The sequence below is a fragment of the Mirounga angustirostris genome, unplaced genomic scaffold (assembly GCF_029215605.1).
Source record: "Mirounga angustirostris isolate CCGP_5_RB_7025 unplaced genomic scaffold, mMirAng1.0.hap1 SCAF_5, whole genome shotgun sequence".
Taxonomy (NCBI): domain Eukaryota; kingdom Metazoa; phylum Chordata; class Mammalia; order Carnivora; family Phocidae; genus Mirounga; species Mirounga angustirostris.
Window position 1 is genome coordinate 96,073,614 of NW_026991713.1, and position 16,219 is coordinate 96,089,832.

A 16,219-nucleotide genomic window follows, 5' to 3' on the forward strand; every position below is an offset into this window, starting at 1 on the left:
TCCCCCCTGAGCAGGGAGCCTGATGCGGGGCTCGATCCCAGGACCCTGGGACCATGACCTGAGCCGAAGGCAGATGCTTAACCGACTGAGCCACCCAGGCACCCTTTGACTGTTTTTTTTTTAAGTATAGTTATATCTAGGTGACAAATTCGTGGCAACCGTATCTATCCATCTTAAAACTAGAATTCAGAAATGAGATGGTTGTTCTGAGGGGGATATATTAACATGTTCACTGGAACTTAAAAATGAGTTTAGACATCTTTTGACAGAAAGGAAGTCTGATGGAGCTGATTAGCCTGCCATTGGCAGACATTTTCCATGTGTACTTAGAGCACAGCTTCAACGGACTTATAAAAAAAACACATCATTTGCTCTTGTTTAAGCTTATAAATGACAGATGGCAACTTAAAAATATGACAGGGGATATAGAGTTGTTCATATTTTAGGGGCCATTCGAGCAAAAGTCTTGAAGACCATCACAGTGGCTCACTCATCTTTAATGTGTCCTTTTCCGTCACTCCCCACATCCAGTCAATCCTATTGATTTTTTTTTTTCCTATTGTGTCCGTTTCAGACTCTGCTGGGTTTTCCAAAGCTTCCTGTCCGCTCTGTTACTCTATATTACCCCTCTTGTAGTTAGCCCCTCTTGAAGTGACTCTCCCAGGCTCTTTCCTACCTCTGTGTCTTTACATTACTCTCCTCCGGCGGAGTGCTCTCTCCTTAACTTTATTCGTCGTGCTGCTCTGGTCATTATTGATCTCTCTCCTTTCTAACTTCTACAGCGTTGGCTATTCCGTGCAGTTAGCACTTACAGAACATCAGTGTTTGATAGCTCTTTTCTCTCTCTCTAAAAAGCTCCTTAAGAGTTAAAAAATATCTCTTTCGATTCTGCAACATCCCCTTTTGCCTAATGCAGTGCTGACCACATAATGGATGTTTGATAAATATTTTATTGACTGCCTAGAGAATAAAATATTCTCTCATTCATTCTTTCATTCTCTCACCCATTCAGCACATATTTTTGAGACCTTTTCTGTACCAGGATTTGTGCTAGGCACTGGGGTACAGCAGGGGAAAAAATAGACAAAAATCCCTACTTCCAAAGACTGATAAATAAATAAAATACATAGTGTGTAAAAGAGTAATAAGTGCTAAGGGAGAAAAAAGAAAAGTAAAGCAGAGAACAGGAAGTATGTGTTGGTGGCAGGTGAGGGTTGGGGGAGAAGCATGTGCAATTTTAGATAGGAAGGTCGGGGAAGGCCTCACTGATAAGGTGACATTTTAGTAAAGACCTGAGTGACTTGAGCTTATCTGTGCAAAGAGCATTTCGGGCAAGGAACCTATTAACATGAAGGCTCTGGGGCCGGGCCTGCCTGACTACCCAGAAGGGAGAGCTTTGGCTGGGGCAGAGTGGTGGAGATGAGTCAGAGGAAGCTCAGGGTGGGAAGGGCAAACAGGTCCTGTAGGTTCTGGGTGGATTCTGGCTTTTGCTCAGTGAGATTGGAGGCCTTCCGAGGGTTTTGAGCAGAGGAATGAGCTGATCTGACTTACATTATAGTAGAAGTCCTGTGGGTGCTGTGTTATGATAGAAGCAACAGGTTAGTCAGGCAGCAAACTATAATAACACAGGCCAGAGATGGTGTTGACTTGGACCAGGGGAAGAGGTGGTCAGATTCTGGGTTTACTCTCAAGGTAGAACAGACAGGATTTGTGGACTGATTGCGTTGAGGTCGGAAGGGGGGCAGGTCAAGAACCGAGGCAAGGTTTCAGGTTTCAGTCCTAAGGGAACGAAGGCTAAATTGCCGCTTGCTGAAATGGGGCAGGCCAGGAGAGGAGTAGCTTTAGTAAGGAAGGTAAGTCAGCAGTGCCTGTTGAATTTGAGGTATCTGTTTAGGCATGCGCCTTCTCGAAGTGTTGATTGGTCCGTACCAGTGTGGGGTCCAGGTGACAGGTCTAGGCCGAAGATGAAAATTTGGGAGACTTCGGCAAATGGATGGTATTTACAAGAGTGCGACTGTGACAGGATCGCTGGGCCCTTCACTGCTAAAGCAGGCATGGGGCAGTCTCCCGTTTACTGAGCATCTGGTATGTACCAGGCTTAATATACAAACCCTAAGCTAGATACTTGTTTTACTGAGGAACAAAAAGGTTAACAGAAACTGAGGACAACGAGGTTAAAGATCAAGCAGCCTGAGGTGACAGCTAGTAAGTAGCAGAACGGGGATTCAAACTGAGCTCTGTCTTAACTCCAAAGTCTGTGTTCTTCCAAGCATCCAGCGCCTTAATTCAACAGTACATTGCATTTTGGAAAAAGTGCTCTTGGCAAGCCAAAATCAGTATCTTTATAAAGTAAATATGCTATGAATCTTCTTTTGAAATGCAGATGGAAAGGAAACCCCTTAGTCATTTGGTTGTCACATGGAATGAAGATTAGATTCAGAAGCTCTGATAACCATTTGCCCCAGAATTTCTCAGAAAAGTCCTGCCTTTCTTCCCACTAACCTTTTTTTTTTTTTTAAACGAGAAATATGAGGTAAGGAGAGTGGTAGGGGTCTGAGGATATAAAGGGGAGAAAGGCCATTTGCGGGGAGGTGAAAGGAGGTGTTTGGAAAACAAAGGTTGCCCCGTTTCCCTCCCTCTCACTCTGTGTGAATGTGTATTTGTATAAGTCTATGACCACCTACAATATTTAGTTAATACTGTGCTAACTACTTTATATGCTTTGGCTTCTTTAGTCCTTAGAACAACTCATTGAAGCAGGTGCTATCCCCCATTTTACAGATGAGGAAACTGATGCTCGAGGTCAAACAGTTACTAAGCGTCCATTACTGTTGCTCGAGCAAACAAAAAGTCAGGTATACAGGATAGTGTGCTATGGGAGATCCAAAGACACAGGAGGCCTTGAGGAAAAGAGATTGAACATATAAAAATTGTAGTATAAAACAAAAACGTACAGAGTAGCATATTCTAGTATATAATGATTTACCAAATGAGTCTTAGTCCTAAGTGCCATGTATTTAAGGCATGAATCCTTAATACACGGGTCATGAGTTCACTGGTCTGAGGTAGCCTTACAGAAGGAAGCACTTGATCTGGGTTTCCAAGAATGGGTAGGATTTCACTTGGTAGAGGAGTGGTCGGAGGTGTTCCACGCAAAGGGATTGGCATGAGCTAAGGTCTAGAGACAAAAGATGTAAGACATGTTTGGGTAAAAACTAGCAGATCGGTTTTAGTTGCAGCAGAGAAATGGAAGCTCTAACTAGAAATGTGGTTTAGAAGATAGGCGTTGAGTCTCGGACTTAGGGAATGGTCCTCTGGTGAGTAGTCATTTGAGCAGGAGTTGAAGGAAGAGTACTCTGGTGGAGGGTGGCTGGCAGCCTGAGGCTGCAGGAGAGATCAGGTGGGAGGTCACAGCAGGAGCTCAAGGGCCGAGCGCTTGAAGGCCTTACCTGCAAACATAGCACAGAGAGCAAAGTACATGACCATGGCGAGAACCATTGGAAAGGAGGGATGTCCAGGGAACCAAGGACAGGGAGGAGGCAAAGACACCTTCAGGCTTTTGAATGTGGTTCTGTGACCTGGAGAATGGTAGCCCCATAAATAAAAAAAAAGAAGCCAAGAGAAGGCTGAGCAGGGGGAAAGTCATGTTTTCTGTAAAGACAGAGATGGTATGAGATACCAAACTAAGAATGCCCCTCCAGGAAGTAGGAAATATGGAACTGAAACTTGAGAAGCTAGGATTAAAGATGAAGATGTGTTTGTCTTTGGCATGAAGATCCTATTAAGGTACAGGACATTAGATGTGGTTTCCAAAGAGGCAGAGTAGCGAGCACGGTGGAGGGTCAACGCCGAATCCTGGAGATAGCCATATTTAGGAACCAGAGAAAAGGCCTCAGTGAAGGAGAAGAAGAAAGATAGGTCATCGATGCGATCTATTCAGATTGTACCCGCCACCTCTTGCCAGTCAGAGCAAGGCCAGAAAGTGAGAGCAAACATTTAGGAACTTTTGTAGCCTGTGACTTGTATTTTACAAAAGTATTGGCCCACAACAAATGGGAAATTTAAAAAACAGGTCTACACCACCAACTGAGAGAAGTGCAGGGTTAGAGAGTAAGAGGACTGAGAGACCCACTCTTAGGTATATACCTGAGAGAACAGAAAATGTATGTTCACACATAAACTTGGACACGAATGTTCCATAGCAGCATTATTCAGTAATACCCAAGAAGTGGAAACAACCCAAATGTCCATCAACTATTGAAAGGATAAGTAAAATATGGTATATCCATACAAAGGACTATTATTCAGCCATAAAGAAAGAGTAAGGCACTGGGAGCATATCTTAACATAGGAGTTGAATCACTATGTTGTACACCTGAAACTAATAGAACATTGTGTGTCAACTATACTAAAATAAAAGAAAAATTTTAAATGAAGTATTGATATGTGCTACAACATAAATGAACCTTGAAAACATTATGCTAAGTGAAAAAGGCCGGACCTAAAAGTCCACATATTATATGACTCCATTTATATGCAGTCCCCAGAATAGACAGTCCATACAGACAGAAAGTAACCCCGGTGGCTCCCAGGGTCTAGGGACAGGAGCGAATGGAGAGTGACTTGGTAACAGGTATGCGGTTTCTTTGGGGGAGCCAGAAATGTTCTGGAATTAGATAGTGGGATGTTTGCACAACCTTGTGAATATACCAAACACCACTGAATTCTACACTTTGAAATGGTGCATTCTATGGTATGTGAATTATACCTCAATAGGAAAAAAAAAAAATACAGGAGGGCGGGGCGGGTGAGTAAAGCAGGGAGGAAGCCAAGGCCTGGATTTGGGCATTATAAGAAGGAAGATGAAGCGAAAGCATCATTCCATATGTCAGCCGTTCAGCAATTCCCCAATTGTAGTCCATGAACCTCTAGGTTTGCTGCATTGACCTTTGCTCTGATGGTACAAAAGCAGTGTGGGTGACTGCTGGTGCCCTAGCGTGAGTCAGGGCAGGGATACCAGGCTGCACTCGCAGTCCTTGTGTTCTTCAGTGCTGTGCACTCTCAGCCCCCCTCCCCCCAAAGAGGGCCAGGTTCACTTAAGAATGTCCTTGATGGGGGCCTCTGGGAGGCTCAGTCTGTTAAGCGTCTGCCTTTGGCTCAGGTCATGATCTCAGGGTCCTGGGATCGAGCCCCACGTCAGGCTCCCTGCTCAGTGGGGAGTCTGCTTCTCCCTCTCCCTCTGCTGCTCCCCCTGCTCATGCACTCTCTCTCTCTCAAATAAATAAATCTTCAAAAAAAAAAAGAGAAGGTCCTTGGTGAAGCATAAACATGAATTTTATTAAATCTCAACCCTTGAGTACACGTCCTTTTTTTTTTTTGTAAAGATTTTATTTATTTATTTGACAGAGAGAGCACAAGTAGGGGGGACAGTAGAGGGAGAGGGAGAAGCAGGCTCCCCGCCAAGCAGGGAGCCTGATGTAGGGCTCGATCCCAGGACCCTGAGATCATGACCTGAGCGGAAGGTGGACGCTTAACGACTGAGCCACCCAGGTGTCCCACATCTTTTTAATACTCTGAAGAATCAAGAAGTCTGCACAAAGCACTCCTCCTACATCCTGAAGGGCAGAGGCTGTCTGGAGGCAAAGCTCTTGTGCTGTGCTTGAGCTGCATGGTGAATGAACAGCTTCTTTTTTTCGTTGAACACCATTTTTACTTGAAAGAATGACTGACAGGCCAACCGTGGTTGTTGAGACTTGGGCATTTGGCAGATAGTTCCTTGAAAATATACAAAGTGAGTCTGTCACTTCAAGGAAAACAACTGACAGTATTTGTTGTCAGTACTAAAATTCAGGCTTTCAAGTGAAAATTTGAGTTTGGGAAAAGTTGTATCCGTCACCAGGAGCTTGACAACTTCCCAATATATAAACACTTTGCTGCTGGAAATCAGTGGTGATATTAAGAAATAGGATTTTTTTGGTATCGTATTCTGACATAGGTCAATATTTGGAAGATCTGCCTAACTTAGTGAACGAGTATTTTCCAAATGACCAATGCATGGTGTTAACAAAAATCACGCCTGGGTAAAAGATTCATTCAAAGCACATGATAGGGGCGCCTGGGTGGCTCAGTTGGTTAAGCGACTGCCTTCGGCTCGGGTCATGATCCTGGAGTCCCGGGATCGAGTACCGCATCGGGCTCCCTGCTCGGCAGGGAGTCTGCTTTGCCCTCTGACCCTATCCCCTCTCATGTGTTCTCTCTCATTCTCTCTCTCTCAAATAAATAAATTTAAAAAAATCTTTAAAAAAAACAAAGCACATGATAGGCCAGTGGATTTTAACATAACACATGGAAAGTTCACTGATATGGTTGCAGAACCCATATTGCAACTTAAACTTTTTTTTTTAAAGATTTTATTTATTTATTTGAGAGAGAGAGAGAGAGAGCATGAGAAGGGGGAGGGTCAGAGGGAGAAGCAGACTCCCTGCTGAGCAGGGAGTCCGATGCGGGACTCGATCCTGGGACTCCAGGATCATGACCTGAGCCGAAGGCAGTCGCTTAACCAACTGAGCCACCCAGGTGCCCCGCAACTTAACCTTTAAGAAACTACTTACTTGTCCAGTTTGGGTATAGTATCAAAGAATAGTATTCAAAATGATGTGAAAAGGCTATTAAGATTCTCTTTCCAACTGTATATCTGTGAAGCCAGATTTTCTTCATATGTTTTAACCAAAACAACGTATTAACAGACTAAATGCAGAAGCAGATTTGAGAACCCAGCTATCTTCTATTGAGCCAGACAAAGGCCAGAGATTTGTAAAAATGTAAAACAGTGCCATTCTTCTCATTAAATGGCTTTATTTGTTTATTTTGGAAAATAAGAGTTGTTTTCATTAAAAGCATGTTATTTATATATTATGTCATCAGTTTACTGTTTTTGAATGAATTGGCAATGAAATACTTTACATTTTTCTTAGTTTTGTTTTCTAACACAAGAGATATTGATAGATAGTATCCACACTGACAAATGTCGTTCGAGGTCGTCCTCAGTTAGTTTTAAGAGTCTAAAGTGGTCCCAAGACCAAAATGTTTGAACACCCCTGCGGTGTGCTATGGATGTTATGTCAACACTTCGCATGATGTTTGAGGTAGTTGTCTTTTTTGACAAAACTGGTATTATTATCAGACTAAGCCAACACATAGCAGTTCTGTCTAATCCTATTTTCTCCCGCACACTTGGCAAAAATGCTGTCTTTTCTTTTCACCGGGGTCATATGAACCACTGCCTGATCAAACGGGGTCATATCCTAGTCCTCCAGAGTCCAGAAATAGCTATACGGGTTGAAAGGTCAAAGAAATCTATCAGACTGTAATGTAAACAGCTAGCTCATTTCTGTTTCTTCAAATGAAACTTCAGAACCTGTGGGATTGATAAGTAATTTCACAATTATTATACAGAAAATAAGGAGTTCCATGAGCGATCTAGGTTGTGACAGATCCTGGTTTCTGACTCAGCTGGCACTTGGACCCCAGTAAACATGCAGTGACTGACTGGAGAATGTAGCTGGATACTTCGTGACTCCCTGAACCTCTCAGGAGGACCCAATTCAGTGTGCTTTGAGGTTCACAGTGTTTTGAATGCCCTAGTTTTTGCTGTTGGAACGTCCCCATTCTAGTAGGGGATCCTCAGGTTTAGTGTTTATGTTAGATCTCATCCTGTATCTGCTAATAAATTTCTGAAGACCCCCCACCCTTTAAAAAAATAATCAAAAAAGAAGAAACGGTTACAATATAGCCAAGCAAGTTCTTATGTTTCATAAACAGGGTACCTGGAATCAGTGGGCGTTGAATCACATTCATCAAAGGAATGAATGAGCCAGTGATCCACAGGATATCTAGAAAATTAACTAGTTGCATGAAGCTATAATTTGTTTATAAAACGGGACACCTGGGTGGCTCAGTGAGTTAAGCATCTGCCTTCGGCTCAGGTCATGATCCCAGGGTCCTGGGATCAAGTCCTGCATCGGGCTCCCTGCTCAGCAGGGAGTCTGCTTCTCCCTCTCCCTCTGCCTCTCCCCCTGCTTGTGCTCTCGCTTGCTCACTCTCTCTGACAAAATCTTAAAAAAAAAAGTGTTTATAAAACAAACCTCTGCTTGTTTGGTGCTATTAAAGGAAGACCATAACCCCCAGTGAAAAAGCTCAGAATTTTATTCTCAGGACCTAGTACGGACCGCTGCCTTGCCTTAGGATTTTTAGTAAAGCATTGTTTCTTAACCCTGGCTGCACATCACCATCCCTCAGACCTACCGAATCAGACTCTCCGGTGGGTGAGTGACAGGAGGTGCTTCTGTTGGCTTTTAAAGATTCTTCAGGTGACTACAGCCATTATATTAAGCATTGGCTCCCACGAAAAAGCCTTAAGACTCAGAAACAGCTTGTAGGACAACACCCTCCCCAAAACAGCCCATACCTGCAGGGCAGCCAGGCTCCGAAGCCCGCAGAGCTGAGTGGCAGCCAAGAGCAAGATTTGATGTTTACACACTCAAAATCAGCTCTGGGTTGTCCCAGCAACTCGCCCCCCACAGTTCCTTCTTCCTCTCTGCGGCTTCATTCTGGGCTTTGCTGTTTTCTGTGATGATCTCAGTGTTTTTGGTAACCTGGCCTGCTGCGTTGTTATTTTTCTACCAACTGCTCCATCTTCTTCTGTGTTTACTAGTGTGCACTAATACTTCACTTAACCTGCGTGGAACTCAGCAGCCCCCACCACACCCCCCACATACACCTGAAAACAGGAGAAAAGGGCATGAGTGACCAGGACAGATGTCACTAGGCCTATGCACTGCATCTGTAAGGATAGCACCCAAGACTCTTGCTCTTACATCTTTTTTTCTACACCTTTAAAACATAGTTATGGTTTCTAAGGCCCGCAGTAAATTAGAAATAGGGAAAGGAACTATCCTTGGCAGGCACACAGAAAAAGCTCAAGAAGTGACTCCTGATCCAAGTAGCGAGGAAAGGGGCATAAAAGCTCTAAGAAATGGATACAAGAACTCAGAATGCAGGACAGTGGAGGGCCTACGAGGTTGAGAGCAAACAGTTTTACACACCTCAATAGGTCATGACGGTACTCTAGAGTAATTATGGCCCAGATCACCAAGAAAATATTAAATTATATTCAACTTAAGGAAGCAGGGTAATATATGTTGTTTTTTGTTTGTTTGTTTGTTTTGTTTTTTAATTGCAAGCATTTGAAATGGTTTTAGGGCTTCCAAGTGGTTAAAGGTCTTCATGCCTAAAGGTAAACTCTTGGCTATCTAGAACTTATTTATCAGTACTTTAGATATTTAAGATCTACCCTATTTATTTTTTTTTTTTAAGATTTTATTTATTTGTCAGGGAGAGAGAGAGCACAAACAGGGGGAGCTGCAGGCAGAGGGAGAAGCAGGTTCCCCACTGAGCAAGGAGCCCGAAGCGGGACTCGATCCCAGGACCCTGGGACCATGACCTGAGCCGAAGGCAGACGCTTAACCGACTGAGCCACCCAGGCATCCTGAGATCTGCCCTATTTATTGCTTCTATTCATTTATGCCCCTGTTCCTAAAATATTAAAAAGCAGGGCGCCTGAGTGGCTCAGTCGGTCAAGTGTCTGCCTTCGGCTCAGGTCATGATCTCAGAGTCCTGGGATGGAGCCCCATGTCATCGGGTTCCCTGCTCAGCAGAGTTTGCTTCTCCCTCTGCCCCTCCCCCTTTGCGTGCACGCTCTCTCTCAAATAAAGAAATAAAATCTCTAAAATAAAATAAAAAGCAAAAGATTTAAGGCAATCAGACCTTATTCTATATGCTTTCTAGTACCTGGCTCTGGTTCTTAGCAAAACTTGCTGCTAACCTGGTGCTCTGTCCCTGCCAAATTTCTGCCCATGTGATATGTAATGAGACTCAATCCTATTTCTTTGCTCATTCATCTGACTGTGAAAGGGTCATAGATGTCTCCCTGTCCCTTGAGCTAGTAATCTATATCCCGTCATCTCAGCTAGCGAGAAAAGAAACTGTTACATGCCACCTCCTCCCTCATCAAATGCTCTATAAATAGAGTACCTAGCATATAGTAGGCGTTTAACAAACGTGTCGAATGAATGAGCCAGTGATGCACAGGGTATCTGTAAAATTAACTACTTGCAGGAAGCTGTAAATTTGATAAAGAGCCTAGCCCACGATGAGAACAGCAATCCAAGAACATCAGCAGATCCTGGCACCAAGGAGATCAAATAGTTGATACACTCTTACATGGAAAAAAAAAAAAAAAACAGGATATGTAAGTACCCAGGCTGTGTTGGTAAGTTAAAAGAAAAAAAGTATGGGAAAACAGACTAGCAGGACATAGGCCAATATATAACACAGTTATCCATCTTGTTATTCACTTGATAAATAATTGAGCATTTTCTCTGTGTAACACTTTTCTGAGCATTGCAGAGTTAACCAAGCTCACCACCATATTGCCCATGAAAAACAAGCTGCAATCTATAATTTGACGGCAAGAATTGCAGCAACTGTAAACCATGAGCAACTCAACACTAATTACGCAGTGGTAGGATAGGTGAAGTGTCCTTCCAGAAAGACGCGGGGATTCCAATTCTTTGCACACACACAACTGTTGTAGGAGCGTTGCCGAGCACATGAGCCAGACTGCTTGCTAACACTGACTGTGAACGTGTAGTAAAACCTCAGAACGTGCTCATTGTAGTTGAGGAATATCAAATGTTACTGACGCTTTTTAATTCAGCAAGCCGCCTTTTGCCCGTTTATGGCCCAGCCTAAGATACCCCTTGTAGTTCAGTCATGGCCCTGGGACCGTGCTGGGAATCACAGCTTTAGATGACATTTTTCCAGGATATTCACATGGATTCATAACACAGTTGATGCCCAGACCTCAGTATGTGAGGAGTATGCAACTGTATATGCAGGCAGGAATCCGACTTTACAGCCGGGCATGAATTTACGTTTGTCCTCTTCATAAGCTGATCTTACTCTGCTAACAGGACAGGTGATGACATCAGATCATAAAGGTGTAAAAGAATGTCCCCGGGCATAGTTGGGCGCTCTTAATTCCTTGAATCATTTGGAAAAACGCAAGAGAAAATTCCTAGCAATATTTAATAGGCTATAAGGGACACCTAGTCTGAGGACCCAGTTTTATATTGACTCCATATAAAACTCCTTTCTTCAGTTTTAAATTTGTATTTGCAAAGAGACTTCTGATTCTTGGGGATGCTGTTATCTTCTTTGCCGACGTCCACATAATATACAGATTTTCCACTCTGGGCTGCATTTCATGCCAGCTAAACTTCCAAGACAAAACCAGGAGGGCATCCGGCATGGGTAACCCTCTTACTGATTTTTCTCCCCTCTAGGTTACCCCTTGGCTGTGTTTTTTCGGCGTTACCTTTTCTTCAAGGACAGCTACCTCATCCATCTCTTCCACACCTTTACAGGCCTCTCAATCGCTTATTTTAACTTTGGTGAGTGAACTCAGCAGTGGCGCCGCGATTGGAGGGAGCCTGGGAAGGAGCAGACTTGAACAGAATTTCTGGAGAGAATCTGATGGCTAGGGAAGTACAGTGCTCTGCTTGCGAAAAGAGGGTTTGTATGCGCAGGAACAGAGCTTAATTTTCCTCTTATATACATTCCTCTCCCAGATAATATTTTTAGAGCTGTTACCTCGGCCTGACCCCATCATTTTCTCTGCTGGGGCTGTCAGCGGATGACAGATGCAAGCAGCCTTCGTTAGGAGCATCCCTTTAGCTCAGACATTCAGAAATGCCGTAACTCCGCGACAGTCCCTTATACTTATACAATTCATTTCCTTCCCTCTCTCTGAAACATGAGTCTCTTTTCAAAGAAAAAATCCTCGCACCAAAGTTTCTTCTTTAAATTTAATTCTCCTTGTGTTGAGAAGTTTCAGGAAGGGTGGAAATGCAAAAAACAAAAACCAAAAAACCCCCAACAACCACAAGCTAAACTGTGCTCTCCCCTCTGCCTGCAGGACATCAGGTCTACCACTCCCTGCTATGCATTGTGCTTCAGTTCCTCATCCTCCGACTCATGGGCCGCACCATCACTGCTGTCCTCACTACCTACTGCTTCCAGATGGTAACCGTGCTGCTCCCTCGGCAGGCAGCTCAGACCACAGCCAACAGCACTTCAGGGGTGGGGGGATGTCAGGGACTGTGGCACAGCAAAAGGGAACTAAGAGATACAGTTTCTAGTCCTTTCTCCCAGCATCACTTCCGCAGCCCAACTTCGGGTAGGTCACTTTTCACGGGCACCAGGTGTCTCATCTGCAGATGGCAGTGGTGATATTTTACCTGCCTCCAGGGAGAGGTGGCGGCTAACCCCTTTTGCAGAGGCCTGGGCCACTCGGGTTCTTTGATTAGCCCAGTTAGCTGGCCATGAGGGGTGTCGCTTAAAGGCAAGACAGGAAGTCAGCTTGGAATGAGCTACCAACTCTAAGCTCTGAATTCCCCGTTTAGCCCTCATTCTGCCGAGAAGCCTTGACCAAGTCTCTTCCTCTCTACGAATTCAGTTTCTTCCACTTATAGGAACTTAAAGCCTTTAAGGAGGAGACCAGGAGAAAGGAAAAATGAAAGAATACGGTGGATTTCAGAGCAGGGAGAAAATAAAGAAATCCTAGCAGGTGGTAGAATAAATTCTCTCCCCACCCCCCAGGTCTACCTTCTTGCCGGTTATTATTACACAGCCACTGGCACCTACGATATCAAGTGGACAATGCCGCATTGTGTCCTGACCTTGAAGCTGATTGGTGAGTGCTGGCTCACTGCCTTCCCCTTTTACACCTAGGCTCCTCCCCGTCCAACCATGTTCCCCCTGGTCCGCTCCTGGCTACGCTCAGTCCACAGGCCACATCCTCAGTGCCCTCCCTCTGTTCTACCCATGCCTCCTCTCTCTGCTCAGGTTTGGCTGTTGACTACTTTGACGGAGGGAAGGATCAGGTAAGTACCCATTCCTCTGCAGAGAGGTTAAGGAATGTAACCAGAGGGAAGGAGAAAGGCTGTTGCTACCAAAAGACTGCACCCAGATGCCAGGGCAGAGCCTCTCGCCCAAGCCCAGCCTATGTGAGTTCTGTTTCAGAGAGCACTGAGCAAGGATCAACAAATCTAATTTCCCCGGATCCAGCTCGTGCCCAAAGTCCAGAGATCACTGCCAGCCTGGCATTTGGAAAAACAGCAGCCCACTGTTGCTAAGTTACCCCCGCACATCCTCATTTCCATGTGAAGCAACTCCTTTTCTCCATATCGTGCCCTCAAAGAGACGGCTATCTTTTTTTTTTTTTATGTTATGTTAATCATCATACATTACATCATTCGTTTTAGATGTAGTGTTCCATGATTCATTGTTTGTGCATAACACCCAGTGCTCCATGCAGAACGTGCCCTCTTTAATACCCATCACCAGGCTAACACATCCCCCCAAACCCCTCCTCTCTAGAACCCTCAGTTTGTTTTTCAGAGTCCATCGTCTCTCATGGTTAAGAGACGGCTATCTGAACAAGCCTGGTTCCGTGGGGCACAAGGGTGGGGAACACACAAACTGGCTCTTGGGGGGAGATGCAAGGCTATCCTGAACCATTCATTCTCTTCTCGGCATAGAATTCCTTGTCCTCTGAGCAACAGAAATACGCCATACAGGGTGTCCCTTCCCTGCTGGAAGTTGCTGGTTTCTCCTACTTCTATGGGGCCTTCTTGGTAGGGCCCCAGTTCTCAATGAACCACTACATGAAGCTGGTGCAGGGACAGCTGACTGACATACCAGGGAAGATACCAAACAGGTAAATGCCCCTCTTGGTCAAGACCTCTGCATAAGTGTCTCACCCAGTACAAAGCCACTTCTAAGTGACTTCCTGAAGGCCAGCCCCGGCCGCGTTCTGCAGCGTGGCCCTGGCTCACAGGCCTGTGCCACGGCAGGCATCAGACTGTCATAATGGGCACCGGACCTGCTGCTGGCGGCTAGTGGGCCCTTTTCAGCTTAGACCCATTCTGACCCCGTAGTGCAAACATAAAAACTCACTTTTATGCCACAGGATTTTGCCTGAACAGTCACGTCCCTGCCTTTACAAAAAAAAAAAAAAAGGAAGAAGACTGTTAAATATATATATATATATATCACAGTAGAAAATTGAAAAAAATTACCGGAAAAAAATCCCTTTCCTGAGAAGTTGCCTGGCCTGTGTTTGAGCGTCGATTCAGCCAGGGTAGGAAAGAGCAGATTGAGACTCGGTCATCCTCCTGCCCTCCGCACTAGCCTTTCAGCCCCAGCGTGTCCGGAGAGTGCCGGCGAGGCCGCGCGATCCATAGCACCCCCGAGGGGACGCGCCACAGGCTCGCGCACGCTGCCGCCCCCCCCACCGCCCTGCCCTTCCCCGGGACTCGTGGGGTGCTGCGCTCACCACTCCTCAAAGCCAGCCACGTAGAGCTGCCGAATATCGGCTTTGCACCGAGAGCTCCTCGCCCCGCACACTCTGAAACACTGCTCTCCATAATTTAAGGTCAGCGGGTGAAGGGAAAAGCCTCTGCCCGTTGTGACCCTGCTTGTTCCTTTCCAGCACCATACCTGCTCTCAGGCGCCTGAGTCTGGGCCTTGTCTACCTAGTGGGCTACACTCTGCTTAGCCCCCACATCACAGAAGACTATCTCCTCACTGAAGACTATGAAGTGAGTGGTGACTAATGCTGCAGCAGCCTGGCTGCATCAGAGCTAGAAACGGACAGGCCAGGATCCCTGTAGATAGCCAAGAAGTGGGTCATACCATCGACAAATGCATGTTGGTTTTGCTCTAGATCTGGGCGAGTTGGTGTCCATGCCAGCCGGGCCGGGACATGTTCATCAGCCAGCACTGAACGACCTTCGCGGGCACAGGGCTGTGCCAGGTGCACGTTTAGCACCCCTTACCTCCCGTGGGAGCAGCTCCTAGCTTGGTTTATCGCAGCCAGGGACTCCTTGGAGCCTCGTAGCTTCCGGTCCTCTCCAGCCTGTTTTCTTCTCTTGATAGATTGGGGGCTTCTAGGGAATTCAAAACCCAAGGGAGGGGGAAGTGCTGGCTTGTGCTCCTGCCCAGCTGAAAGGCTTGCAGCAGTTCCCTACGCGCTCTGGGTAGGTTTGCCTCTTAAATTAACATTGACCGTGGATATCTCAACGTCCCTTGGTACTTGGTGTCCCGAATGCTCGGGGCTGTAGAGGAGTTAGGGACAAGGCTGTTTCTGGGACTCTCCAAAGAAAAAGGTGACTGGCTGTTCGCTGGGTTCCCTGCGTACTCCTCTTAGCCTATTCGAAGGGCTAAGCCAGCAGGCCGCCAGGTGGACGCGCAGTGGTCAGCCACGCGTTTGGAAAGGAAGAGCGTTAAGGGAAATTTGCCTTGCCCAGGTAGTATCCCTAACGTGTGGCCATTCTCTCTCCTCTCTTCTCTCAAGAACCACCCTTTCTGGTTCCGCTGCGTGTACATGCTGCTCTGGGGCAAGTTCGTGCTGTACAAATATGTCACCTGCTGGCTGGTCACCGTAAGTAGAAAAGATGAACCTGGGGCCTTGCGCAACAAGCTGTGGGGCGTGGTGGGGAGGAGCATAGCCGGAAGGCTCACGGAGTGGCTCCTTCCCTCAGGAAGGAGTGTGCATTCTGACGGGGCTAGGCTTCAACGCGTTCGATGAACGTGGAAAGGCCAAGTGGGATGCCTGTGCCAACATGAAGGTGTGGCTCTTTGAAACAACCCCCCGCTTCAGTGGCACCATCGCCTCATTCAACATCAACACCAATGCCTGGGTGGCCCGGTAAGCCGCTGGAGTGGACGTCTGGGCCCTAGCTCCTTCCGCTGCTTTCCCAGACTTGAGGGCACAGACCTACTGTCTGTCTTTCCCCACTTTGGGTAGAACCTCCAGTCATCCTCACACCCACCCACACTTAGTTTTGTCCCCGCTCCCATCCCCCCAAAACCCATTCCTGTCATATTTGCAAGACACAAGCAAGACCCAGAAGTGCCTTGAGTTTTGTTCGTTTTTTAGAGAGGGAGAGAGCAAGGGGGGATGGGGAGGGGCAGAAAGAGAGAGAGAATCTTACACAGGCTCTGTGCCCAGCGCAGAGCCCCATGCAGGGCTTGATCTCACGGCCTGGAGATCATGACCTGAGCTGAAATCGGAAGTCAGACGCTCAACCGACTG

General features: G+C 46.1%; 1 protein-coding gene across 1 annotated transcript in view; it reads left to right on the forward strand.

Moving 5' to 3' along the window:
* The window catches only part of LPCAT3 (lysophosphatidylcholine acyltransferase 3), a 46,609-nt gene that overhangs the window by 28,709 nt on the left and 1,681 nt on the right, over nucleotides 1–16,219 (forward strand). The window contains exons 2-9 of the mRNA XM_045873929.1: nucleotides 11,406–11,513; nucleotides 12,038–12,144; nucleotides 12,721–12,814; nucleotides 12,967–13,004; nucleotides 13,662–13,840; nucleotides 14,615–14,723; nucleotides 15,479–15,565; nucleotides 15,666–15,832. Coding sequence (XP_045729885.1) covers nucleotides 11,406–11,513; nucleotides 12,038–12,144; nucleotides 12,721–12,814; nucleotides 12,967–13,004; nucleotides 13,662–13,840; nucleotides 14,615–14,723; nucleotides 15,479–15,565; nucleotides 15,666–15,832 — 889 coding nt within the window. The remainder of the gene's footprint in view (nucleotides 1–11,405; nucleotides 11,514–12,037; nucleotides 12,145–12,720; nucleotides 12,815–12,966; nucleotides 13,005–13,661; nucleotides 13,841–14,614; nucleotides 14,724–15,478; nucleotides 15,566–15,665; nucleotides 15,833–16,219) is intronic.